At 37.9% G+C, this 27,453-nt stretch overlaps 1 protein-coding gene across 1 annotated transcript in view; it reads left to right on the top strand.

Moving 5' to 3' along the window:
• The first annotated feature begins 474 nt into the window (after positions 1–474).
• Positions 475–27,453, top strand: part of LOC139739896 (exocyst complex component 4-like) — a 54,124-nt gene continuing 27,145 nt past the window's right edge. The window contains exons 1-4 of the mRNA XM_071650497.1: positions 475–972; positions 2,771–2,817; positions 3,650–3,738; positions 17,463–17,664. Of these exons, the coding sequence (XP_071506598.1) occupies positions 535–972; positions 2,771–2,817; positions 3,650–3,738; positions 17,463–17,664 (776 nt within the window). The 5' untranslated portion in view covers positions 475–534. The remainder of the gene's footprint in view (positions 973–2,770; positions 2,818–3,649; positions 3,739–17,462; positions 17,665–27,453) is intronic.

The following is a 27,453-nucleotide window of genomic DNA, read 5'->3' as shown; positions in this document are numbered from 1 at the left end:
TGTGTGTCCAGTTTTGTTTCAAAGGAGCAGTGTATTATCTGTGTCACTGGATGAGGAGTGTCAAGCCAGCAAGGCAACCACACTGTCATCAGTGTCTAAAGTGTGGATATCAAGTGGTGTTTAACTTCTGTGCTATTATCCAGTAACTTGTAATGGTATGTTACATAATGGGCACAGAGTTGTGATAGCAGGCTTGCCATGATAGCTGGATCATCAACAACACACACCCATACAGGTTACGCTTTCATTGGAATTAAGCCACAAATATGTGGGTATTTCTACAGTTGCCAACTTTTTCCTGTTGGAGTGACAGCAGACAATTTTCCTTGTAGTTTTTACATTTGTGGAAACATATCATGGCGTGGTACTGAATGCAGTTATTTTCTTCTGCAAAAACATTGTTAAAGCTTAAAAAAACTTATAATCCCGTGAGATAGGAGTACTTCATTACAAGGTAGAGGAGATCTCAGCAGACTTCTGTCATTGGGATTTTTAATTGAGGAATACTCAATCAAGAATAGCGGGCCAATCACAATGGATGATCCTAATGCAAACAGGAACAGGCAAAGCTTTCGAGCCAAGCAGCTGAACCGTCTGTCGGGTGTCTTCAAACCGATCGTCAAGCACCGGCCGATGAGCCTTGGCAATGGAGACAGGGGCCTCGCGCGATTGCCGCTGCACTTCTCGAGAATGAGCAGCAGCAGCAGCAGTGCTAGCAGTTCTGGAGGCAGCCGCAGCAGCGGGGTCAGCCGTAGCAGTGGTGGCAGCCGCAGCAGCGGGGGCAGTGGAAGTAGTGGTATCAGTCGAAGCAGTGGGGGCTCTTCCTCACGGAGTAGCAAGAAAAGACCTGCCCCTCTACCACCTGCCCACCTAGAAGTGTCCCCCTGTGGGTCTCCCAGTCACTCCCCCAGAGCCCCCCGCTACCGACCGGTGTTACGCGTCGTTAAAACAAAGCCGAAACTCAAAGGTTTGGTAAGACAGAAACGCCCGCCCAATGTGGTAGGGTGTTTACAAGTATGTAGGCCTACATTCTGTGAAGTCAATGTAGAATTTATTTTTAATCCTCTGATGATAAAGCTCCTGTAACATGCAGACTATGTATCTACGAAAACAAAATGAATTGTATGTTGGTACTTTTTATTGCTTTATTGTATTTCAGGCTTTTCATTAAAGGTCCTGTTTACCTTTGGGAGCATTGATTTAAAAAATTTTCAAGATATCACATTTGATGCATACATGTATATGTAGGTTTGTCGTATTACAAAGTATCCCATCCTCGTCGCCACTGTTATATACTATGCTGGATTGGAGTTACCTTTTGGGTGTGTCTCTGTAGTCTGGCTACTGGTAGTGAAGTGAAGTATAAAGCATGCTGTCTTAACTGCAGGACTGTGGGTATATCACTGGCATTCCAATGTTCATTCAGGCCTGGGCATCTATTATTCAGTTATGCTGCACTGCCAGGCAGGGCTCCTATTCATTAGGGCACTGAGCTATCCTATTTACATAACACCTACCATATACAATTTTTGTCTTAAAGCCTAAAATATTTAGGAGATATCAGTATTTTTCTCATTAAACTTGAATTTTAGATGGTTTAGTCTGGAACATTTTTTGTAACTATTGTGCACATTTTGTGTATTTAACAATACTTAAATTGATACGGATTCAAATTTTTACGGTGGTTGTTTCTTTCCCTAACTCACATTTTAGAATTATTTTAAAGCACTAATGCTGGATTTTTGGTTCTCCTGCAAATGGTAAATTATGCCTTTAATGTTGTGAAGACTTGCTTTCACTTTTGTTCTACTCACACTCGAATAATTTGTTTCGATTTGATTTTGTTGTTCTTAGCGTCATTTGATCTGAGTAACCTTTGGGTAACCTTTTCCTTACAAGCATCTGTTTATCCGTAGGTTATCCACTATGACAGTACATGTCAATAGTATTGTCTCTGGCTTTTTTTTAAATAACAATTTTGTACATTTGTCAGTGTTGTGATGATTATTTTATCAACTACATGTTTACTCTGCTTATAATGGAAATTAATTGAGAAGTGAGGTCCCGAAAGTATACCGTTACAGAAAGTTCTCTAGCGATAGGCTACACTAAATTTATCCAGAGAATATATCATGGAGATAATAGTTTGAAGAATTCCTATGAAGAATGTACAGTGAATGTTGGCAGTTTGCCACGGTACCATTGCAACCATGTGGTTAACCTGCTCACTATGCACAATCTTGTTCCAGACATTGCATTCATTCACTGGATGAATCATCTTTGTGTTTAAAGGTTGTTTCATTGACCAAGAAGTACACCATTATCTCTATTCTATTTATCTGAATGACTTTTAGCATTGAAAGACACAAGCTATGCAGTGCCGTTTCACTGCTAATAATGATGTACACTGTACAGTGTATGTGTCATTCCTGTAGGTTACCCCTTTACGTTTGTATTAATGTAAATATAGTGAAAGATAATAGCATGAGAGGCATTCGCTTTATTTATTCGTGCATTGGAAAAATGATTAATAATGTGTGGCATTTTCTGAAAAGTAGTTACGTTGACAACACTCAGTGCAGAAAAATCATTCAACTCCATATCGAAAGATGACATATTGAGATAGAAAGTCATACCCCCGAAACACCATTCTTTTCCAATGTTCATTTTCATATATGGATTGTCAATACACACTGTAGACATTGGATGTAGAAAATGCATTTGATTATGACTGTTTATCACACTTTATTTTCTCTTTTCTCCCTTACAGTCAGGGACTGGACTTTTAATGTCAGTCATCAGAACTCTCTCAGCCAGGTATGTTGTTTCCTTACCCCCACCCTCTTTTCTCCTTTTATCTTTGCTTATTGTGTCAAAACAGCTGCAGACTTACATTGTAAGTCATAAGAATGAGTCGTCAGTGAAAATACATTTTTGTGGAATGAAAGTGACTAATGGATAAAAGACTGAGGTTTTCTTTTGGGTAAGATGGGGGATAAGAATATAATAGGAAGAGGTTGTTAGATGCCACAACTGCATTTCATCGGTGTCATGTTTCTGAAAAAGAAAGAGAATATCTTTTTGTGGGTCATCATCCAGTCAAATGAAAAATTTACAGTGCTGTATGTTTATCTTCATTTTGAGAAGTTCAGCAAGGCACCACTTTTTTCAAGGTTTGATTTTATCAATCTGTGATCATAATAATCGGACTGGGGTTTCTAGGTTACATTCATACACCATGTTGCATGTTAAACTTTAAGTTATAGATTTCACAACTATTCACGGATTCTTCTGTAGATGGGAGATTTCTTCTTTATATATTTTGATATTAGAATGATAAGTCTTCTTCTTGCGTACGAGGCAGCTGCAGCTAAGTAACATCCCATAGGCATTTTGCAACAGCCAAGTTATGGTCCCGAGGGTAGGGTGTGGAAGGTCCATGTTGAATGTCAAATGTTAAATGAACATCCTGTTAGGAGAGAAATTGTCATGATCGAAAGTAGCAAGAACTAAATTTAAACAGAAGTGTTTGTATGAATAGTATTGCATGAATGTGAATAACACAATACTGTTCTTTACTAATATTTTAATCACATGTCTTTCTGCCAATTTTTGGCCTCTGTCCCTCCCATTTCTCTATCCCTCACAGTGAAGACGAGCAGCAGAGAGGTGTAGAGAAGGCCAGGTTGGAGAAGGCCTATCGAGAGTGTGACAAAAAACTTGACAAACTCATAACAGGTTAGTCAGACACTACTTGTGATTTTCATTTCAGTTTCTTCCATTTTGGTTGCCGGGTAAAACCTCCAGATAATCTTAAGCCACCCCTTTTATGTGAGGTCACTTACCGCTGAAGAATTCAGTAGTAAATTTGGCCCATCACCATTTAAGCATGATGAAGTTGTTGAACACTGATTCCATAATACGGCATGTTTTAGTTTTTTAGACCCTTAGGCTTTCCAGGTTGTCCTGAATAACAACAACAACAACCACCACACCAGCCATTGGATACAAAGAGTTTTGAGAGAAGCACAAAATTGAGATGCAGTCAAGCACACAAGATTTTGCATTTTAACCCCCCCCCCAAAAAAAAAAAAACACCCAAAAAACAAAAAACAAACAAACAAACAAACAAACAAACAAACAAACAAACAAACAAACACCAATATGAACATTTTGAACATTGATTCCATGATTCCGGCATGTTTCAATTTTCCAGATCCAAAGGCTTTCCAGGTTATCCCAAAATATTTGTATAAAGGGGGGGGGGGTGGGTAAGGAAAACATAGCTGTGGATATAGCATTGAAACGAGCCTCCGGATACACAGAGTTTTGAGAGAATCACAATATTGAGATGCTGTCAAGCACACAAAAGCTTAGACATTTTACCAAATAAGGCCAACCCAGAATGGACATACCTCATGAGTGAATTATTGTCTATGTAGATAATGTTGAGGCATTCTGAAAACTTGATATCTGCACAGGAGATTTATAACCAGAATTTCAAACTTTTTATCCTTTAGAATATATTATGTTTCTGTTTTTAGAGCCAAATCACCTTTTTATGCAGTTTTGTTGACTTTGATTTCCACAAATGTGTCATTCTGTAATGCCTCTTTTTATTTTGTTGTAATTTTTATTTATTTGATTTTTTTTTTTTTTTTTGGGGGGGGGGGGGTTATAGGAGCTGGTTAGTGGAGGGTTCTGAAATTGATATGAGAATTCTGGTAACTGTGACACTGCACAAATTTTGAAAATAAACAGAAACCCACTTCCAGGAAATCCCAAGGTGTTGAGAGACTTAGCTTACTCACCTGCCACAAATTGTCATGGTGCAAAACATTGATTTTCTCCCAAGGAAGGCTTGTCACAGACTTTGGCTAAATTTCACATAGTTACATTTAATCAAGTCCGTGGGTTTAATAGCGATATTGAAGTTTTGACTACATAAAAACTATATTTCTGGCAAAAAATGTTCAGTGTTCTATAAAACAGATGATGCACAAAATGATGTGTGTATGCTGTGACTATGGAATCTACAATGTAGTTGTGATATTATCTTATGCACACAATTTGTACTGATGCACTCAGACCTATGCATCATTTGTATACTAACCTTCTTTCTGCACTAGATCTTGAAATGGCATTATGTATTTATAAGCCGGCTGCAAGTTGTCACAACAGGGTTAAAGAATAGTAGCACCACCCAGGTAGTAACATGGCCTGCTGAGAAAAATATATCGGGCAAAATGTGAGCACAAGTTCACGGTCTAAACTACAATGTACATCAAAATCCGAAGTAGTTCTTTTGTTGAAGAAAGAAAATAAAATTTGAGCATTGTTGCCCTTGACATTCTCTGCTAGCTGCTGCCCAATGTTGCACGTCGTCACAGATTAGAACAAAATTTTCCATCTTTTGGACTTACAAGCGATGTCCTTAAGATTATTTCAACAGTTCTTGTTTTCTATTCATGGAGCTACAGGCACAATATATCTCATGCTTGTCCATTCTGTGTGTGAGGTTGTTATCTGCACTAATTTCTAAGGCCACTAGGATGTGTCTGGATCTATTCTTGATGCGTTATGACTAGTTTTCCGGGTGTTTGCTGATCGTTGCCATGGCGATGGAATGATTGGCAGTGGGAGAGGTCAGCCAAAATAGGTCTAGATTGTCAGAATGATGGCGGCACATCAGAATTTAAAAAATAAAACAGTCAAATGTTGCAGTCATGCCAGTCAAACTGTATGCCATGAGCACAGAGAAGTATTGAGTCTCTTCTTGTATTTTAATGTACATGTGGACCCAAATAAAACAATGCACCAGCACAAATGATGTATGTAAATGGCAGACTTTGAAGGAGAGATTTGCTGACAAAATTTGAAACCCTAAATAGTCCACTGCACATCTAATACTTTCTCATGATCTTTCATTGAGTAGGCAATTTAATATGTTGATGGTTGTTTCAGAAATGCAAACTCTACAAAATGGAGGAGAAATACACATTATTTACATCAAATGAAAATCAAACTTCTGAACACAGCAGACATATGTAGCCATGAGCAGTAGTCATGGAAAGTATGGAAAGATTTTCAATTCAGTTGATTTCAATGTATTTCCATATTCTTACATAAAGAACATAAAACAATACAAAGTATACAGACATCTTGTAACAATAGCAATGACTAACAATGAAAAATTTCAACTAATCAATCAGTCAGTGATGCAAATAAATGATAGATTAAATAAAAATGAATGATAGTAAGTTAGTAATAACATGCTAAACAACTAAAGTAATACACAGTGCATCTATTTGCATTAAGTGTACATTAATCAAACTTTATATACATTGTATGTGTAATGGATAACAGGCATAAATCTTGTTTGTTCTATCTTTCGTTCTTTTATATTGATGACACACTAAACTTAATGAAAATATAGAGGAAACTAATAAAAAGTGATCACAGTATGAACTGAAAAAGTAATACTATCACACACTAGGGTAAAGGCTCACTATGACACCTTATTTGCATGTGATCAGTGCAGGAATAATTGTACATTGCCAATCCCTACTAATGTCTCGGCATCCGGTATGCATTGTTCTCTTGTGTGTACTTCTGTAATGTTGATTAGCAGTTTGCCATGTTTAATATGGGGAATTAATTCAATATTATTTGGATAAGGTTATGTAAAATTGATTGCCTTTCCATCTGAAGTAATCACATGCTTTCCATGTTGTCTAGCTTCTACATTGTAGGCTAGTATACAGTGTGTCTCTACTGTAGGTAGTGTTTTGTGTGAGTTGTGTCTGTATATTTGTCAGTCTGTCTGTATCTCCATCCCTAATGTATGTAACAGAGGTATGTCACCCACCCACATATACACACACACACACACACACACACACACACACACACACACATGCTCACACATACACACACACATGCACACACAACTTCCTGCATGTGATGGTGGGTTTTATGTGTGTGTTTCCTCCGAAAGGATAAGCCGCAAGTTGCATCCGGCAGATTACTGAATGATTGCATCTTGATCCGAGGGGTGTAATCGCGCCTCATCTGCATTGTGCCCCTCTGAGTCCGCTAACAAACTGCTTCCCCAATGGTGTCTCACATCAGCAGTATACAGATGCTTGTCTTCTTTATGTGGCACCATCTAGGCAAAGGCCAATTTTATCCCAATTGCTCTCTAAGACCATTGCTTTCATATGGACAGAAGATATACCCAAACATCACAAGGTTTTAAAGGAAAAATCTGTTGGAACTTATTGACAAATTGCCCTAAGTCGATTTGAATGTCATCAATTTGAATAAACCTGCTGGATCTTCAAAAATCACTTTGATTTATATGGTAAAATTAAATAAACAGAATCGAAGTTTTGTTAAATATGTAACACAAAGCAAGGGATGTACTGTAAAACCAGAAATTTTCACATGCATGAGACTTCTGCGAATTTCAGGAAAAGCCAAGATTTGCAAAAGTAACATGCATGCCAAAGTTCTTGCCTACACAATGCATTAAATGCCAGTGGCAATTCACTAAAGCTCCATGCTGTGGAAAAAGGCCATTGGCTCCAATTTGCGAAAGTTTCATGCTGCAAATGTTTCTGGTTTTACAGTAAATGAACAGAATCGAAGGAGTTGATCATTAAGATTGGGCACAAAACAAGGGAAGTACTGTAAAAGACAACATTTATGCTGCATGAAATTTTCGCGAATTGGAGCCCACATGTTTTTTTGCGGCATGAAATTTTCGAGAGTTGCCTCTATCATTCAACGCGTATAGTGTAGACAAGAACTTTCACATGCATTTTAATTTCATGAATCTTGGCTCTTGCGAAATTGGCAGAATTAAAATGCTCGTGAACATTCCTTGTGTTACAGTATGCAATCTATACAATAGTTTTACTTGTTTCCAAGAAATTGTGGTGTTAGTTTAATGTTTTTTGTCTTGTCAAGAAGAACGAATGACAGACATAGAAACCTGAATGGAAGCTTCATGTCTATACTCATATAAGTTTGGTCTGTCTGTGGGGAGCAAAACCTGTAATTGATTGTGGCTGCATTGTCCATCATTCTTTGATGCCAGACATACCTACAAACTGCCTTCGATCTCTCTGGGCATCTTGCCAACGTCTAGCAGCTTCTTCAGTCCCACCCTCTTAATCACCCACGATGTGTAGCATGCATGTAAAAATTGTATGTACAAATTTTGCGAGTCAACCACTATTTATGAAGTTAACAGCTCGTGGTTCAACATTGCTTCCTGTGTACACTCATGTGTAGTATATCTTCTCTACAGTGGGTTATTATTGGCTTTTCTCTTAGAAATGTGTTTGTTGATCACAAATTTCACCACTCACAAAATTGTTGAAGGGATCACATTTGTGTCAAGCCTTTGGCTTTCTTTGTAAACTCCCATGAAAATTGTTGTAAATCATTGTAAACGCACATTTTACACTATATTCTGTTTTTGTGATTACCAATAAAGTGAATTGAATGGTACATAGATGGTACCAATACAAGTTCCACATGTGGCCAATGCATAACATAAACCATAAGTTTCAATTTTTTATATTTTGTATTGTTTTCCAAAAAAATGAGTTTCTCCTATCTTTTTTTTTTCTGTAGAAATTTCATGGAAGAATTTTCTCCAATATCAATTTGTTGTAATTTGTGTGTATGGGTGAGCACTTGGGTATGTGCGTATGTGTGCCTGTTTTGTTAGTGGTGGTAACTTGTGTGGGGGTCTCTTCAATTGTTTGTTTTGCTTTTGTTCTTACCTCTTCAGAAATGGTAGTAATATTTTGTTTGTCTTCCTTCATATTTCTTGTTTAGTTCTTTGCTTGTTTGTGTGTATATGTGTGCATGTCACTGTGTCTTTTTTTCCATCAGCAAGCGTTCAGCGTAACCCAGGACCCGGCACGTGGAGCCAGCTTGCTATGGGTCCCGTTGCCTCCCTTGGGAGGACTTTTTTGAGGGGGTGGGGGAGGAGTTGGAATGGGCTTTAGGGATTGAACATGTCCTGGGAAGTTCAGAGTGTCTTCAATGGCAAAAAGTCTGTCACTTGCCGAGCTGGCAAAATCTGTCCTTGGCTGCTGCCAGATCACAAATGTTTTTCAGAAGCATGAGGTGATTTGGGTCAGCCTCTGGCTGCCTCTCGAGCCAACACATTAGCTTTGCTGCCATCTCGGTTGCTTCTCCATGTGTGGGCACATCAGGTGTTTCCATCATTCCAGACTTGGCTTCATCATCATCATCCTCCGTGTCATCGTTTCGCTGCCCGATAACTGAATCCAAAATCTCTTGGTCAGTGAGAGTCTCCCAACCAAGGTCATCCTTGTCACACTCCAGCCACTCCTGGATTTCTTCTGCTGGACATCCAGAGCCACCAGGGAGCTGATGAACTAGGGCTGCCACTTCTTCATCATCATTTTGTAGGGTAGCCCCATCCTCTCTCTCCAGATCAACTGCTGCTTCTGGACCAAGATTCAGCTTCTGCCAACACTTGGTGATGATGCTGGTTTCAACGGCATCCCACGCAGCAGCCAACATGTAGACAGCATCCTTCAGTGTGAATGATTTGATGAAGTCCACTTTCCCCTCGGTGGAATGTTGGGAATCAGAGTCAGATGAGATGATCTTCCAGATGAGATTTTTCCGGTAGATTCGTTTTGTCGTTTCCAGGATTCCTTGGTCCATTGGCTGCAACAGTGGGGTTGTGTTGGGTGGGAGAAAGATGCATCGGATGTTGCCATCATCAGACATCATGTCTGCAGCCTTGGGGTGACAGGGAGTGTTGTCAAGGAGAAGAATGGCCTTTTCTGGGAGACCGTTTTGAGTCTGATGGTTTCGAACAGCTGGCACAAAGTTCTTGTGGAACCATTCACTGAATATCTCCCCATTCATCCATGAGCTCTTTTGGCTCTGGTATGTCACAGGGAGGGCTGCTGTGTTGATGTTCTTGAAGCATCTCAGATTCTTTGATTTGCCGATCAGCAAGAGAGGCAATTTGTGTGTGCCAGTCGCGTTTGCCGTTGCCAAAAGAGTGAGCCGCTCCTTGCTTCTCTCATGCCCTGTTGCCGTCTTCTCTTCAGGCCCAACGAGTGAACAATGTGGCAGCGCTTTCCAGAAGAGGCCTGTTTCACCGCAGTTGTAGATCTGCTCCCTTGAAAGTTCTTCATCGGTTATGACATCCTCTAGCTGGTTCAAGAAGAAATCAACTACACGCAGAGTCGTGGAGAGACTCTCCCTCCTCATGAATAGACCACAGATTCCATGTCTGTCCTTGAACTTCTGAAGCCATCCAGCTGAAGCTCTGAACTCTGGGTTTCCTCCATGCCCATCACAGAGACAGGCTTCGTTGAACTTAAGAGCCTGTGCTCTCAGAGAATCTCCAGTGATTGGTATGTTGCTGCCACGCTGCTGAAGAAACCACCGATATGTTGCTTGGTCCACGGCATCATGAGTTGCTGAGCGCATGACTTTGCGTCTGGCAGAAACCTCATAGGGAGTGGTTTTTAACACAAATTTTTGCAGGGCATCTCGTTGTTTGTAGATGTCAGACACTGTGCTTGTTCCAACTCCATACAATTCTGCAATGCTGGCTTGAGTAGCTCCTGTCTCTATTCTAGATATTATCTCCAGCTTCTGGTCTACATTCAGAACAATGCGCTTACGTTTTGGAGGCATAGTGATTTGAAGTTCGATGACAAAAAAGAAAAAAACAACAACTGACAGTCATTGAAGTCTATCAAATACTCAGTAATTTCCAAACATTTATGCAAGTCAGTTTGATTTCAAATTCAGCCTTCATCCGCATGTGGATACATGATAATGATAGACTCAGAACTTGCACAGATGCGTGATAATGCAACACACAACCAAGGCGCAAATGGTGCATACCCAGTATTGATAAAATCCTTCCGTAGAATTTTTTTAGCCAAAGAGCCAAGTTTCCTGTTCAGTGCATGATTCTCTCTCACGTCTCACCTTTTTGATCATGGAAAACGTTACCAGACAGGAATAGCTTCCTTCCTGTTCTGTTGCTGGGTCAGTTCCGGAACAAGCTGGGGTGACATTTGCATTATAGAGTCCTTTCCTGCTGAGCATGTAGCCACATGTTGTAGAGATGGCTGTATATAGGCAAGGGGAAGTTTGCCATGTAGCGTGTCCACATGCATAGTGGAATGATATCAACCTCGATTAACCAGCCACATCCGGGGCATCCAGATAAGTGATTTGGCTCAATAGAGAGATACACTCAATATAGAGAAATATGACTACACGTTTGCAGTCACAGACCCTTGTCTGTTGTAAAGGAGCCTTTATGCAGTCTCTTTCACCGTGTTTACATGTATGTGTAGACCCTATAATCCCTCCACTGCACTGTAGCTACTCAATTGGGAGCAGCTACAGTACGCAGCCTATTATGGGACAGTGCCATTGATGCATAGTCTTTTGTTGCAGACTCCTTTACAATGGTTTGTGCTTGCAAGCTATACAGCGACAGTATTTAGATAAGTGACAGTATTTATTGCTGTCTTTATACCAAGCAGTTGTCTTTATTTAGATAACACTGCTGATAAAGATGTCTCAAATACTGGCTGTAATGATACAGATCTCTTTAGTCTCTGCTTTGAAAGCAGTTCAAAGTCTTGATTTTTTATGTCGATTTCTGTGGATCTATTTCACTTCCTGGTAGGTCTATAAACAAATGATCATCATACTATTCTTTCAGCTACAGCATTATAGCTTATAGTGGGATTAAGTGACAGTCCGTTGCAATGATTGGAATATGTCCTGCCTTTGTTAGCATGATAATGGATGAATATGTGTTTGTTTTGATTGAGATTTGGCACTAAAACATTTGAAAGAAAAAAAGAATGTCAGCCAGTCCACGTCCGGATTACAGAGAGATTCATTTTCTTGTTGGCTGTATCGTAATCAAGGTCGGAGTGTGGGACATTTCAAAGTCAAGTAAAACTTGGGACTCAAGTGCCATGTAATGTTTTCTGCCTCTTTGTTATAAATGTTACATTTTCTTATCAAAGCAACAGTATTATGCAGACTGTTTACTAGCCAAAGGTTTTCCAATTGATAAGTATGTACATTTTTTTTTTTTTATTTCTGTGTATGATAAACAAGCATGTACACTTAGTATATTCCATATTTTGTTTTCCCTTTGTGTTCTCTGTAAATATAAAGATTATTTCATTGTAATGCCATTCACTACCGGTTGCCAAACAGTCAAGCTTTTGGCAATTGTTGTGTACTTCGTATACAAATTAAGATGTAACTCATGTAATTATAGTAGAGATTTAATTGATAAAAATTATGATATTTATGAAAATAGTCATATTACTGTTATTTTGTATGATGTTAAATAATGAAATTGCAGAAAATTGATGTACCTGCAAAAATGCCATACAGAGAATAAATCGAATCATATCAAATCAAATTATTTATAGAGGAAAAAAAGACAACAACAACAATAAAAACTGTATGTTACTTGATCCTTTCTGATGTCTCTGAATCCTGAAAACATTAGTTCATCATAGTTCTGTGTCTTTAAAAAAAAAAATGGGTTTTGATAAGATTCATCAACTACTTTCTACCGTAATACGTCATAAGATTAGCAATTTTACCATCATTAAGGTTTCCAAGCTTTAGCTTGTTCAGTTAGCTGTAGTTCAGCTTTACTGACATAGGGATCTCTCAAGCTTGACGTAAAGACTTTTTTGACTCATAGTTTGATGAATGGATGGCCCACATTGGTTCTGGAAAAAAGAATGTGTTTCCATAGTCATGTTGTTTCAAATATCTGTGTGACCTCATTTCCATATTCTTCCCAAGGGCACCCTGTGTGCGTATTTTCTCACTCATCAGTAGTTTACTGCTTTATAGTTTAAAGGCGAGTCATGAGGCTTCACCAGGTTCACTGTACCTCTCATTTTTTTGAGGGGAAACCCCTTTGCTGCTGTGTAAAAACCGATGTCCAACCTCTAGATAGGTTCATGTTTTCCCTAGTGACTGCTAGCTGCAAAGAAAGAAAGAAAGATAGATAGATACATAGATAGACAGATAGATAGATAGATAATAGATAGATAGATAGATAGATAGATAGATAATAGATAGATAGATAGATAGATAGATAGACAGATAGATAGATAGATGATAGATAGATAGATAGATAGATAGATAGATAGACAGATAGATAGATAGATATACTAGTAGATAGATAGACAGATGGAGGAGAGGGAGGATGCAGTCAAGAAAATAAAATGGGGATACCAACCATAGAACATGTGCAAAATGATGTGTGAGACAGAATTATGTGCACCCCTTTTCTCACCCCTTCTTCTTCCTTCCCTCCCTACCCCACCCTTTTTATGCCCCATCCCTTTTATGCCCCACCCCTTTTATGTCCCTCTCTCTTTCTCCTTTTTTTTTGTGGCTCTATCTTTCTTCCCCAAACTTTGAAAACATAAAATATTCTCACACCAATGCACAACCATAGTAATTTTTGCTTTTTCAAGTAATTTATTCACTTCCATTCAAGCAGTACTTGACGCATCAATTCACTAGATGATATTACTGTACAGTATAACATACATGTTGTAATTCCTTTGATAATGGCAACAACTGAGATATCATTTCATTTTTTTTCAATGTAACAAGTACAACAACAATAGTACAGCAGTTACGAAAAAAAAGGAAGTATCGTAAAACACGATATTTTCGCGGCATGACATTTTCGTAAATACATAGATGTAGGAGGCGACGGCCTTGTTTGCGGCATGAAATTTTAGCGAGTTGCCTCTAACATCTAATCTATGCATAGTATAGACAACTTTCCCGTGCATTTTAATTTTGCGCATTTTGGCTCTCGCGAAATTCCCAAAATTAAAATGCATGCGAACATTCCTCATTTTACAGTATACTAAGATAAAACCCCATCCCCCAGAAAATTTCCGTGGCAACCCTTCCTAACAATATATGAGTATCGACTCCTGCCCCCTCTCTCTACACACACACACACACACACACACACACACACACACACATAACAAACAAACAAACAATATGCACACACTCACCTGTTGAAAATTGTGAATGACTGTACTCGGCTCACTCTATGGCAAAAGGGAATTGTTTTGTTTGTTGCATGATGACAGACGTGTTCTTCCTATGTATCCCATCAGAGGCCAAAAAGAGGATTCAAAGTACGCTATGATTGCGATGAAAAGTTCAGAATTTGAGAAAGGCAGTTGTTGAAATGAATTATGATGAGTATAGTTGAGTCAAATGCTACTTTGTAGTCATTTATGTTTCTGGTTTAAATGGCTTTAGAGGGATAGGCATGATATACCAGGTGTCCCAAAAAAAGCGACGTATGAGATGATAATTTGGGTGCGACACGCGTTCCATACGGTGAATTGTGTAAGCTTGTTGATCCATGTCAACAAAAGATACAGCTTTCACATTGGGCGCGCACACACACACAGAGACACAGACACACACACACACACTGTTTTTTTCCTGGCCCGCGCCCAAAGTGAAAGCTTTTGTTGACATGGATCACTGAGCTCACACAATATTCACCGTATGGATCGTGTGTTGCGCCCAAATTATTATCTCATAAGTCGCAAAAATCTGGCGAAAATTGAAAATGACTGCATTAACAGAAATTGGAGTAGAATAAAAAGTACTGAACCAAATTTAATGATTTTTGTATCACTGTCTTTTGCGGAAGATGTTCTTTCTAATGATGTCAAAAAATATATTACCTTAAGAACGCAAGGAACTGAAAATCCACCGTTCTTTTTGGGGGGGACATCCGGTATATATATATATTTTTTTTTTTTTTTGTACAAATTTATTGTGAATGGGCTTATATCTGAATTAGCAATTTAAATGTTATCTTGTTTATTAAACAGATAGATAATGGATCTCACTTTTGAGGTGGAAGATATTAGTATATACTTCAGATTTGCTTCTTGAATAGAGAGTTTGTATCTCATTCTGTTGCTATTGTTGATTTGTGCCACTTTAAATGCTGGCAAATATTCATAACACATTTGCATAATTGGTGTATGTAGAAATTGACATACTTTTCAACTGCTTCCTTGGAACAGTTTTCAAAAGCCAGCCCTAAACTGATTTGATATTGTCTTTTCAACACCATCAAACTTTGGACTCCTCAGGAATGTTTTCAGGTAGCTACAGACACTGTATCTTGGTGCATTGTCCATGGTATTGGGGTATTATTATTTTTTTTTTTTAAGGCACAACTCATTTATATTGATTGGTCTTGTGACAGTTACTTTTGATTTGGGTAAGTTCATGATGGACATTTAGCAAATTATGATATTTGATTCATTTTGATACATATTATGACTTATTTCTTAAATAATGGATACGTATGTAATTCTTCAGTATCTATCCTGAGGGCCCTGTTTCATAAAGCTGTCTGTAAAGTTATGCACAATTTTACTTTGCGAACGACTTTAATATGGCAAGCCAAGTGGGTTTCCTAATCACTGTTGATTTTGATGGCTAAAGTTGAAATTTGCAGATGATAACGATTATTCTTACGTTTTTTAGTTGAAGTTTAGTTGAAGTGTATTCTTGCCCCAATGTAGATGAAACACTGACAAACAGTCATGCTTTGTTAAAACGTAAGGAAAAAATAAAATGGGCACACATATTGGCACTTCATATTCCAATTGTTCGTAAAGTCATGCGTAACTTTGCGAACAGCTTTATGAAATGGGGCCCCGGGGCCCTTTTCATAAAACTTGTCATCAGTGACAACTGCCACATTTTTATGACAAATTTGCTCTCAGCCAATCAGATGCAAGGATTTCAGTAGCTTGTCACATCTATGACAACTTGACATTGATGACAAGTTTTATGAAACAGGCCCCCGATCTCATATGCACAGATATTGCATGGTATACAATGTATTCTGACCCATGATGCTGTTAAAAGTAATATGTCTGCTCCAACCAGTACTAGGATTGGCATCATACATATGCTATTAAAACCCTTTTATCACACCTTGAAATTGGCCCCAATGTTTTCTTTCTTTGCTCAACTTGAGGCCACATCACAGCTATTTGTAATCTTTTTTTTCTTCTTTTTTTTTCATGTCAAGTGAAGCTTGAGGCAGCTCAATCAGTCTTAAATTAGCACAGGCTTTCATACTTGGGCTTGTCATGTTTTTCTGTCAGTGTCCTGTATACTATGTTGTATGCAAATAAACCGTATCGATGTGTTCATTTTGATTTTCTCTAGTCTCTAGATCTCACAGTCAAGTCATTTTATTTTGTGCCTACTGTAGATTATTTATTTATCCCATTCTTTACCATCTTATTTGCCTGCTTGTGCTAAAGTATACCATTAGCTCACAGGTGACATGAAATGACAATCGGAAGTGCTTGCAATGACTGTCAAAATACACCGAAATAAAAAAGTAGAACAAAAACAAAAAAGGATAAAACGCTGTCATGTGATTACATGGCAAGTCTGTGGAGACATAAAAGGGAGATGCAAATCTTCATTAAGATTGTCTCTACAAATGCATGCATACAAATACTGTAAAACGAGGAATGTTCGCGTGCATTTTAATTTCGCGAATTTCGCGAGCGCCAAGATTCGCGACATTAAAATGCACGTGAAAATTCTTGTCTGCACTATATGCATTGAATGCCAGTGGCATTTCGTGAAAATTTCATGCCGCAAAAAAAGCCGTCGGCTCCAATTTGCGAAAAATTCATGCCGCGAATATATTATGTTTTACAGTAGCTTTGTCCAGCTTAAAGCAGCTCTTACGATGGTCATATCCACTTCCAGATGTGAACCAAAGTTGTGGTGCCTCGAAGCTGCAAGTGTAGCTTGAGTTGTGCTATGAGCAACCAGTTTTATGGCAGGTTCATTTTATATGTGTGAAAGGTGACCTAGGCAATCCATGTGAAAACATGCATGCAATGAATACATGTACGTTTATTTCAGTGTTATTTTGTGAAGTTATAGATACCATGTAATCTTATTATGGCATGCAGCAGGGGGTATTTGGGACGGAATAAGATGAAGACAATTTGTAATATCACACTAGCTATTGTTAAACCAACCCCGCATTTGTTCACGGTTGTTGTTTTGTACAGATGAAGCTCATATAATCGTGCACAGCTGCAAACTTGCTTGTTAGAGTGCAAAGTTGATATTTGCTAGATTTTTAAAAAATATTTTCCTATGTATTGATTAAAAAGTTGATAACGCATTATTCAGCCAAGACAAACTTTTGAACTGCAGTATCAAGCATTTTGATTCTGTGCAAGAGAGAACTTGTACCTGAAAAAACTGTTTTTATTGCACATACATCTGTGTACTGGTATTTTTTAAGGTCAATCTTTAATTCCTATTATTGCTAACATTTCTTTTATCAGATAACTATGACACACTTACCAAGACCATCCAGGCATACAGCAGCATCTCAGGCCGGATCAAGAATGCCCGCGAGAGGACCAAAGTGGTCAAGGCCGACCTCCTGTCCTGTAAGGAACTCCTCCACTGCCGGCGGGATGAGCTGAGGAAGCTCTGGTTGGAAGGCATCGAGCAGAAACAGGTCCTGGCCCTGCTGGACCAGATGTGAGTTCCAGGTCCACTTTTTAGTCCTGCTGCATGTATGCAAGTTTTGGGTCCATTTGAGAGTCCTGCCATGGGCATTTTCTTGAGCTTTATCTAGAAAATTGATGTCGTTTTTAGTTTAGGTACTGTACTGTACGAGCTGAAATTTTTGCGGTGGTTTTATTTTTGCGAATTTCGCGAATCACCTTTGAACCGCGAAAATAACAACACGCGAAAATAGCAACGCGCGAATAACTAAGTTCAGTTAGACCCTCATAACCATGAAATTAAAAACAAACAAAAATGTCCTCCAAGTAGCAATTTGCGAAAATATCTGTAGGCGAAAATTTCAGCTCATACAGTATGTATTTGTGCTTCTATAAAGGATTTGCTAGATTGTAATGTGTAGAAACAAGTGTGGATATTGACAAATCAATTGTATATATTTCAAGATATTCAAGAAGTCTTGGTACTTGCATTTTTAGCAGGATTTAAGTTGTTTTTTTTTTTTGCTGCAAAGTTGTTTGTTGAGAATGGTGGCTGCAAAAATTTTTGAAATTCTATACATCCCACAATGCATCGTGCGCCTAGCTCTGTGCTGTTTTTACCAGCTGTTGTGCGCTGCAGTATATTGAATTGGCATTGTGGTTTAGTAGGCATACCATTAACAATATATACTACCATTCATGTAATTGTGCTGGTCAGCTCTTTGCAAATGATCGTGACCCAAAAACTCTTCGAATTTTTTTACAGTGAGAACACAGAATCAAAAAGATGTGACTCTGATCTCAACCCAAATTTCAAAATTTTTACGTTGAGAATGGCGCTAGTGATGTCTCTTAAAGGACAAGTTCACCTTCATAGACATGTGGGTTGAGTGAATGCAGCAATATTAGTAGGACACATCAGTGAGAATTTGAGGAAAATCGGACCATCCGTTTAAAAGTTATGAATTTTTGAAGTTTCTGCTCAGTCACGGCTGGATGAAAAGACTACTATAGCTTGTAATGTCATATGAGTACAATGATATAAAGAAAGAATAAACAAAATTCAACATATTTTCATTTTTCTCGCTTAACAAAAGAACACTTAACTTCTCTCTTTCAGAAGGCAGGGGGAATAATATTAACCTTAACATACGTCAGTAGCAAGTCGAAAAAATGTGCGCTTTATTCAAAAAGTAAAGTTTTGTGAAATTCTCTTTTTATTTTCCTTATATCGTTGTATGCATGTGACATCATATACTGCAGTAGTCTTCTCATCCAGCAGTGACTGCGCAAATACTTCAAAAATTCATAACTTTTGAACAGATTGTCCGATTTTCCTCATACTTTCAGTGATGTGTTCTACTAATATTGCTGCATTCTCTCAATCCTTATGTATATGAAGGTGAACTTGTCCTTTAAGTAATGTTTATATAATATTGGATGGCCTTGAGGTTAATACAAGGAAATATTGGACGAGCAATGCACAAATATTGGACGATCGAAGACGAGTTGAATATTTCCTTGTATTGACCGAAAATAGGACACCCAATATTATCATTATTATCCTACAGAGGATTTTAGCAAAGAATATTTTCACTTACCGGTACCCTTTCTGTCTCTGAGTGCTGTATGGTTAAGTTAATCCACTTCATTCCCAGATAAAACAGTGATCTATGTATTTTGATGTACATTCCAAAGGAAACTTAGATCAACGTCGAATTAGGCCAAAACAAATCTTCTGTTCTTGAAACAAGTCTAGTAACACAATATAAACACAGAATTTTAGAAAAAAAACGATATTTTAGTTAATTCGTGATTGACCAATCACAGACGTTTTTATGCCTCCGCCACGAAGTGGTGCCGGAGGCATTATGTTTTCGGGTTGTCCGTCCGTCCGTCCGTCCGTCCGTCCGTCCTTCCGTCCGTCCGTCCGTCCTTCTGTCCGTCCGTCCATCCTTCCGTCCGTCCTTCCATCCGTCCTTCCGTCCGTCCGTAATGAATTTTGTGGACAGGGTAACTATCAAAACCTTTTGAGGTATCCTAATGAAACTTGGCATGTATAACCGGGGGGCCAAAAGCTAAAAACAGAGGTCGAGTTGCACTCTCTCTACAAACTAAGTAGACCATGCTTATTTTCAAGTTTTTATTGTAACAAACAACATTCCACTGGTCTACCTCAAAAAATTTGTTGCGAAAGCCTCCAAATCCAAGATGGCGTCCAAGATGGCCGCCATATTTACTGAATTTGTTATTGGAAAGATAGAATTTGATTGAAAGATCAGATTTCAACAAATGTGATGTCATATGAAAGAGAATAAAATTTTCTACAAGTTGATACCATTTTTGTGGGTTATTGTGATAAGTGGATTGAGATTTTAAGGAAAAAACACTCATTTTTTGATATTTTTCTGAAAAAAGGAAAATCATGAAAATGCTTGATTCAGCATAAATCAGAGAAAGACTGAAGGATTATCTTAAAACGTTTCAAAAATTTCGTTTGACATATCATTAATATTTGGAGAAAATTAGGGGTCAGTACCGTTTTTGGTTCAGGAGTTATAATGTCTCAAACTTGAAAACTCACTATGTAAAAATGGCCACTTTAGTTGTGACAATACCTTGTTGGTCTTAAAAAGAGCCTGCGCGCGCCAAGACTACTACACGCACCACTGACACTGGCGCTTGTAGCAGTGCCAGTGGTGTGTGTAGTAGTCTTAGCAAACGCAGACATTTTCTTTGACAAACAAGGGTTTGTGCCTGCAAACTAACTTTTCATACCAAGTGGTAGCTCAGGTGACGCTGATTGCTATTATTTCAAAGTAGATTGTTCTGAAGCAGATGAGATGAAGCAAAAATATCTTTCAAATAGAGGTAGAAGCTTGAAACAACCTTGCTATAGAAAGTTTCAAACAAAATCTGGATCAATCACTCAAAAAATTCAAGATTGCAGGCCATCAAAGCTGACATAGTGTATGAAATTGCGCCAAAGTAAATGTATTATTTCGTTTTTGATACAATTTTGTCTGTTGTGCTATCTTAAACCGTCTTAGGTTTTTATGGACACATCTTTAGAACCAGTGATATTCTACTCTCCGAAAAAGAAAGAAAAAACCCAAATCGAGTGGAAGTTTTTGCTTTTGATGTGAGGAGTGAATAACAAGAAAACGGTGAATTTAGAGTGAAATTGGAGTGACTTTTGAGTGAAAATGTTCATTTTCACTCATTTTAGAGTGACCTTAATAGGCAGGGCTCCACACTTACTTTTATTTTTGGTGGCCCAAAGGCAAATATCCGATCTTTTTTGGTGGCCCGATCAGGCCACCTATGTTCTTCATTTCTGACAGTTTGGTGGCCCGACGTGCGTTTTTGGTGGCCCTGGGCCACCGGACCCCACCGTTAGTGTCGAGCCCTGCCTTAGGGATCACTTGTCACTCTTCGAGTGATCCCCGAGGTCACTCTAAAATGAATGAACTAATATGGGAAAGCATCTACCAATGGCATAAGCTCAGATCAATTGTGACACTATAACCCACATGAAATCAGCCTAAAAACAATGTAAGAAAAATCTGGTAACAGAAAATACAATTTCAGCATGCTTATTTGTAAATGGGAATATACAGCACGAATAATCAATTTGGACAATTTTATTCGAACAATATACTGAAAAGTAATTTCGCACAACACATTTCGCACAACAAAGTTGAGAAATTGCCGCCATGTCGGATTTTTTTTTTTTTTTTTTTTTTTTTGGGGGGGGGATTCGGATCAGAAGGGCTTTCAAGGACATCTACGGATCAGACATTATTACACATATACCATCATCATTCAGGCGTTTCTACAACAGCAGAGCAACATACAAGTAAAAAAGCATATCTTTGATACAGAAGCATTTCTTTTTTGTCAAAGATTGGGCCTTACCCTAACACTGGAATGAGCTCCACCCCCCCCCCCCCAAAAAAAAGACCCTCAATATGGTTTACACTAGCACAATATCGTTCGGATGTATAGGAACATGTAATAGACAGCAATATAAGAAGATTAAAAAAATATATCAAATTATAAGTTATAAGTTGAGATTTAACTTTGACGCAACACACTAAAGGTATTCTACCATTGGGAGAGATATCACATTCGATTTATATATGCAGGTTAGTTGTATTACAAAACATTCTACCATTAAAGCCTAAAACATACGGAGATATCACCATTGCTTTTCAAGAAACCATAGCCATAACTGTTGACAATTTAGTATATAAAAAAACATTCTTATCAGATCTATTTAGTATATCTAACAATATTTAGCATTAATTATACTGATTTCAGTTTGTACATTAGTTGTTCTATCCCTAACTCACAGTTTAGAACTAGTTTGAGGAATTAAGTAAAGCTAGGTTTTTGTTTTACGTGCACTAATGGTAAATAATGCCTTGAACGACAACCTCGATTAATTACCGCCATCTTGAATTTTGTGTGGATACTATTTTTATCGCTAAATATTACACATTGGCAAAATTTGTGCCAAATTCCAAGCTCCTATCTCTTTTTGGAAAATACTTTCTGTTCAATTTTATCTGCCTCAGAACAATCTACTATGATGAAATGCTACAGTAATAGCGATCAGCATCACCTACCACTTGGCATGAAAAGTTAGTTTTCAGGTACTTGCAAGTCACTAGACCGTTACAGTATTACATGTGATCATGTAAACACATTGTATGCAAAATTTATAATGCATAAATGTAATTTTTTCAAGTTTTAGACGTTAACTTGTCAATAGTGTATGATATTGCCTGTAATTCCAGAAATATGAATTATGTCTCAATCTCAGTAAATCTCAATCTCAATCGCAGGTTTCAAAATAATTCTTCAGTTCTTCTTTGATAAATACTAAATCATGCATTTTCACATTTCTTCCTTTTTTCAAAACAATATAAAAATATGGATTCCCCCCCCCCAATTTATCACAATATACACAGCTAAAGTGGTATCAACTTTTAGGAAGTTTTACTCTCCTTCATATGACATCAAATGTGTTGCAATCCAATGTCTCTATCAAATTCTATGTTTGAAATGTTAATTTCAATAAAAATGGCGGCCCTATTGGACCGCATCTGTACTTTGGAGGTTTTTGCAACAAATCTATTGAGGTGTACTTACGGAACATTGCTTAGTATGCTTAATATTATGTATAGTCTTGTTTATAGAGAGAGTGGAACTCGAAAAGTAAGCACGATCTTGGATTTGACCCTCTGTGACGTCTTTGGGAACAGATGCGTGTAAATGCATATTAGGTAAAAATGGGATTTCAAGTTTGAGACATTATAACTCCTGAACCAAATACAATACTGACCTCTAATTTTCTCCAAATATTGATTATATGGGAAAGATGTTCATTTCTGCATGGTTTTCATAAACATTTTTAATTTAATTTTTTTAACTTTTTAGAGAAATATTCATGGTGCATTCTGAAAAAAATGTCTCCGTAAAAAACCTAAGATGGTTTGAAATAGCATTAAAATGTTCAGAATATATAAAAACCATATAAATAGACAGCAAAGCAGACAAAATTGTATCAAAATCGAAATGATACATTTACTTTGGCGCAATACACTATGCCAGCTTTGATGGCCTGCAATCTTGAATTTTTTGAGTGATTGATCCAGATTTTGTTTGAAACTTTCTATAGCAAGGTTGTTTCAAGCTTCTACCTCTATTTGAAAGATATTTTTGCTTCATCTCATCTGCTTCAGAACAATCTACTTTGAAATAATAGCAATCAGCGTCACCTGAGCTACCACTTGGTATGAAAAGTTAGTTTGCAGGCACAAACCCTTGTTTGTCAAAGAAAATGTCTGCGTTTGCCAAGACTACTACACGCACCACTGGCACTGCTACAAGCGCCAGTGTCAGTGGTGCGTGGAGTAGTCTTGGCGCGCGCAGGCTCTTTTTAAGACCAACAAGGTATTGTCACAACTAAAGTGGCCATTTTTACATAGTGAGTTTTCAAGTTTGAGACATTATAACTCCTGAACCAAAAACGGTACTGACCCCTAATTTTCTCCAAATATTAATGATATGTCAAACAAAATTCTTGAAACGTTTCAAGATAATCCTTCAGTCTTTCTCTGATTCATGCTGAATCAAGCATTTTCATGATTTTCCTTTTTTCAGAAAAATATCAAAAAATGAGTGTTTTTTCCTTAAAATCTCAATCCACTTATCACAATAACCCACAAAAATGGTATCAACTTGTAGAAAATTTTATTCTCTTTCATATGACATCACATTTGTTGAAATCTGATCTTTCAATCAAATTCTATCTTTCCAATAACAAATTCAGTAAATATGGCGGCCATCTTGGACGCCATCTTGGATTTGGAGGCTTTCGCAACAAATTTTTTGAGGTAGACCAGTGGAATGTTGTTTGTTACAATAAAAACTTGAAAATAAGCATGGTCTACTTAGTTTGTAGAGAGAGTGCGACTCACTCGTTAAGTAAGCGACTTTTTGGGGTTTGGCCCTCCGGTTAGTATGTGTATTAGGGGGTGAAGTTGTGCCTATCAACTTTTGGGTGCACATGCTCAAGGTCAAAGGTCAAAAGGTCAAGGTCAAATACATAAAATCTTACTATATCTACCATATCAACGCAATGCCTGAAGATATTTTCTTGAAACTTAGTGTATACATGTATTATCCAACTGAGATTCTCTGGTGAAAGTTTGGGTCATGAGGTCAAAGGTCAAAGGTTAAAAGGTCAAGTGAAAATATTAAAACTTTACCTTTTTTCTTTGTACCTCGGAAATTGTTCAAGATATCTTCATGGAACATAATATATTACATGTACTGACTGGCAGTGATTATCTAGAGAATTTAGGGTTCATGGGGTCAAAGGTCAGGGGTCAAAGGTCAATGGCAACACTTCAAAATTTTATTATTTCCCTCATGTTTATGCAATGCCAGCAGGATTTTTTTTTACACTTGGTGTATGCATGTATAACCTAATAGAGATTCTCTAGAAAGTTTTTTTTCTTTTGTTTTTGCCTCAAAGGTCAAAAGGTCAAAGATCAAGTGAAAGTGCAGAACTAATTTTTTCCTCCATGTCTCGGAAGTGGCTCAAGTTATCTTGAAACGTACTACATATTTATGCATGTTCTGCCTGACAGTGATTATCTTATGAATTTTAGGGTCAAAGGCCAGGTGAAAATGGTAACAATCTACTATTCAATACAGAAATTGCACTTTTTCTCCATACCTAGAAAATTGCTCAATGCATAAACATATGAATGGGTCAAAGTCATGTTAAAGTCCTTAAATCCCAAATACATGCTCTCCTATTCATCCAATTAAACCTAGGTCAAGGAAGGTGAACATTCAACACATTTGTGACAAACTTGTCATGTTAATATTTTGCCAATTTTGTGAAAATGTTATCACACATTGTCCACATGTACTATCTAGACCTATTAGGAGAATCATGCATTATGGCGGAGGCATACCAGTCGCCATAGCGACATTTCTAGTTACTTCATATTTCGGGTCATCTCGTATATATATATCTCAACCAATCACGGTGCAGTTTATAAAAAACGTTGGGGAATCCCCCTCTTGCCTTCCAATATTCTAAATATTGGTGGCCTCAGCGAAAAATATTGGTCGAGTTCAACAAACTTCTAAGTGGGTCGGAGGTTATGAGGTGCGTCGACAAAATAACACTTGTATTTGGGCTCTAAAAATCCTCTGTATGGATAATAATCTACCGTATTTGCTTTTGATATGCAAACAGAGACAAAAATTCATTTTCATGAAACTTTCTGAAGGATCTACCATCCCTTGTTGCGGATGGTATGACACAACGACAATGCAATGTCTTTGACATGCTTTTATGGTAGTAGAGTTGTGGAGGGAGTTGTTGAGGAACAATATACAATTAAAAACATGCCATAAAAGATGAGACATCTATGCAAGCGACACAAGAGTCGTGTGACTAAAAGAAGCCCTTTTGTAGACCTTTCTCCCAGGTTGCAAAGTCTGATGACTCACAGACAGAGAAATGCTCATAAACATGCCATTTTTTAAAAATCTTTGCTTTGTGAACATTTGTCCATATTTTCATTGAGATAGTGCCGTTGATTCCTCACTTTGCTTTGGAATTTAGATTTAGCTTGGGGTTTTTTTTTTCTTCAGGAGGAGGAGGACTTCTGCATGTATGAAAAAAAAATCGACATAAATACATCATCATGTTGCCATTGGCAAATTGGCAACTCCCCACTGGTGGCTTGTGTGATACTGCCCCCCTTTCCACTGTCGACAAGTACAGTAGATTGAGGTGGACACACATCCATAGGTCGTCTGCCGACTAACACTGTGCCAGGGCTAGAGGGAGTTTCAGTACGTCAGTGTTGCCTTTTTCCCAGGATGTGACACATTCCACAAAATAATGTCATGGTGCCGGCTTTCCTTCTCTTGCCTGATTTGGGGCTTGCTCCCCCAAAACAAGCTTAAAGGCAGCCATTAGTACAAGTTGCAGGGACTTTTATTTAACCAAACCAAAGACTCATTTTACACACAAACTATTCTTTCTTTTATACAAATATGTGTGTGTATTAAAGTAGTTGTCAAATAAGATGAAAATGCGCTTTCTTCTAAGTTTGAACATTGAACTCCTATCATTGAAATAGAATTAAAAGAGGTTTCTTTATACCCAAGCCCATCATTTCTTGTCATGCAGGTTTTATTTTCTTTTGTTTAGTCTCCCCCTCTGGAAGTGGAAGTAAGATAAAGGGATTCAAATGACATTCATCCGCTGTCTCGAGATGTAGGAGTTTACCTGCAAGACTTTGTTTCTTTCCAACTGTAGTCAAAGGTGAACCATGCAGTGCACGTGGAGATGCACATTTGGGTATCCTCATGTTGTATTACTGGCCAACGCATGGGCAAAGGTCATACATGTAGGTCATTTAAGGTCACAGGTTAGCCTGCAAGACTCTCTGTCCACAAATAGCTTTGCAACCGATGACTCAAAATGTGACCAACTTCAGAGATGCACTTGGGAAGTCTTCATGATATGAAGCAGTCCAAGGTCACATGCAAATATAATGTCAAAGGTCATAAGGGTCACTTTTTTTTTTCTGCAAGACTCTCTCCTGACTATATTTGAATTGTCCCAAGTCGTCAAGGCATAATCTGCCAATTGCTTTTTTAGATTTTACGTACCTGGTGTGCAGGTCCGCAGCTCAACTTGTTTACACACCCACAATTTTATCATACTATATCTATCAAATGGCACCAATCCACCAACAAGGGAAATCATGCAGACATTATAATACACTCTCATTCAGACACATTTACACTCACATTGAGGCACAGCTGTGTGCACAGTCACAAATCATAGCTATAGTGGAGCATTTTTATTTGGAAATTTTATGTGGAGATGCAGTGTGCTTTAGAAGGCTTATTTGGAGACGAGAAGAGAATTCCTTTGAATCTCAGGTTCTTGTGATATTAGTAATCATGCGGCAGCTTTCCTGAATAATCTCCTTCTGAAAAGGTTTTTAGAATGGACAACTTACGTACGTGAGCATACCAGACAACAGTTGTGCGACAGGTCTGTTGCTAGAGTACTGACGTACTACTAGTCAGAGACTGTGACTGAATACACGTAACATTTATACGTTGTGATCAATCGGCACGCGTTTAGCTCCCGATTATTGACTTTCTTGTGAATCAGCACATGAAAGTTTGCTTTTTATAGATGACTTGATCTTGATCCATTTCCCCCTGGTGTACAGCCTGGCTTTTAATAAAGTTCATTTAGCCTTTAATC

Source organism: Diadema antillarum, unplaced genomic scaffold, assembly GCF_040938485.1.
Source record: "Diadema antillarum isolate AM-2024a unplaced genomic scaffold, OU_Dant_1.0 seq00000821_RagTag, whole genome shotgun sequence".
NCBI classification, from domain to species: Eukaryota; Metazoa; Echinodermata; class Echinoidea; order Diadematoida; family Diadematidae; genus Diadema; species Diadema antillarum.
Note: the sequence above shows the minus strand (reverse complement) of the source record. Positions and strands in the feature narration are given on the sequence as shown.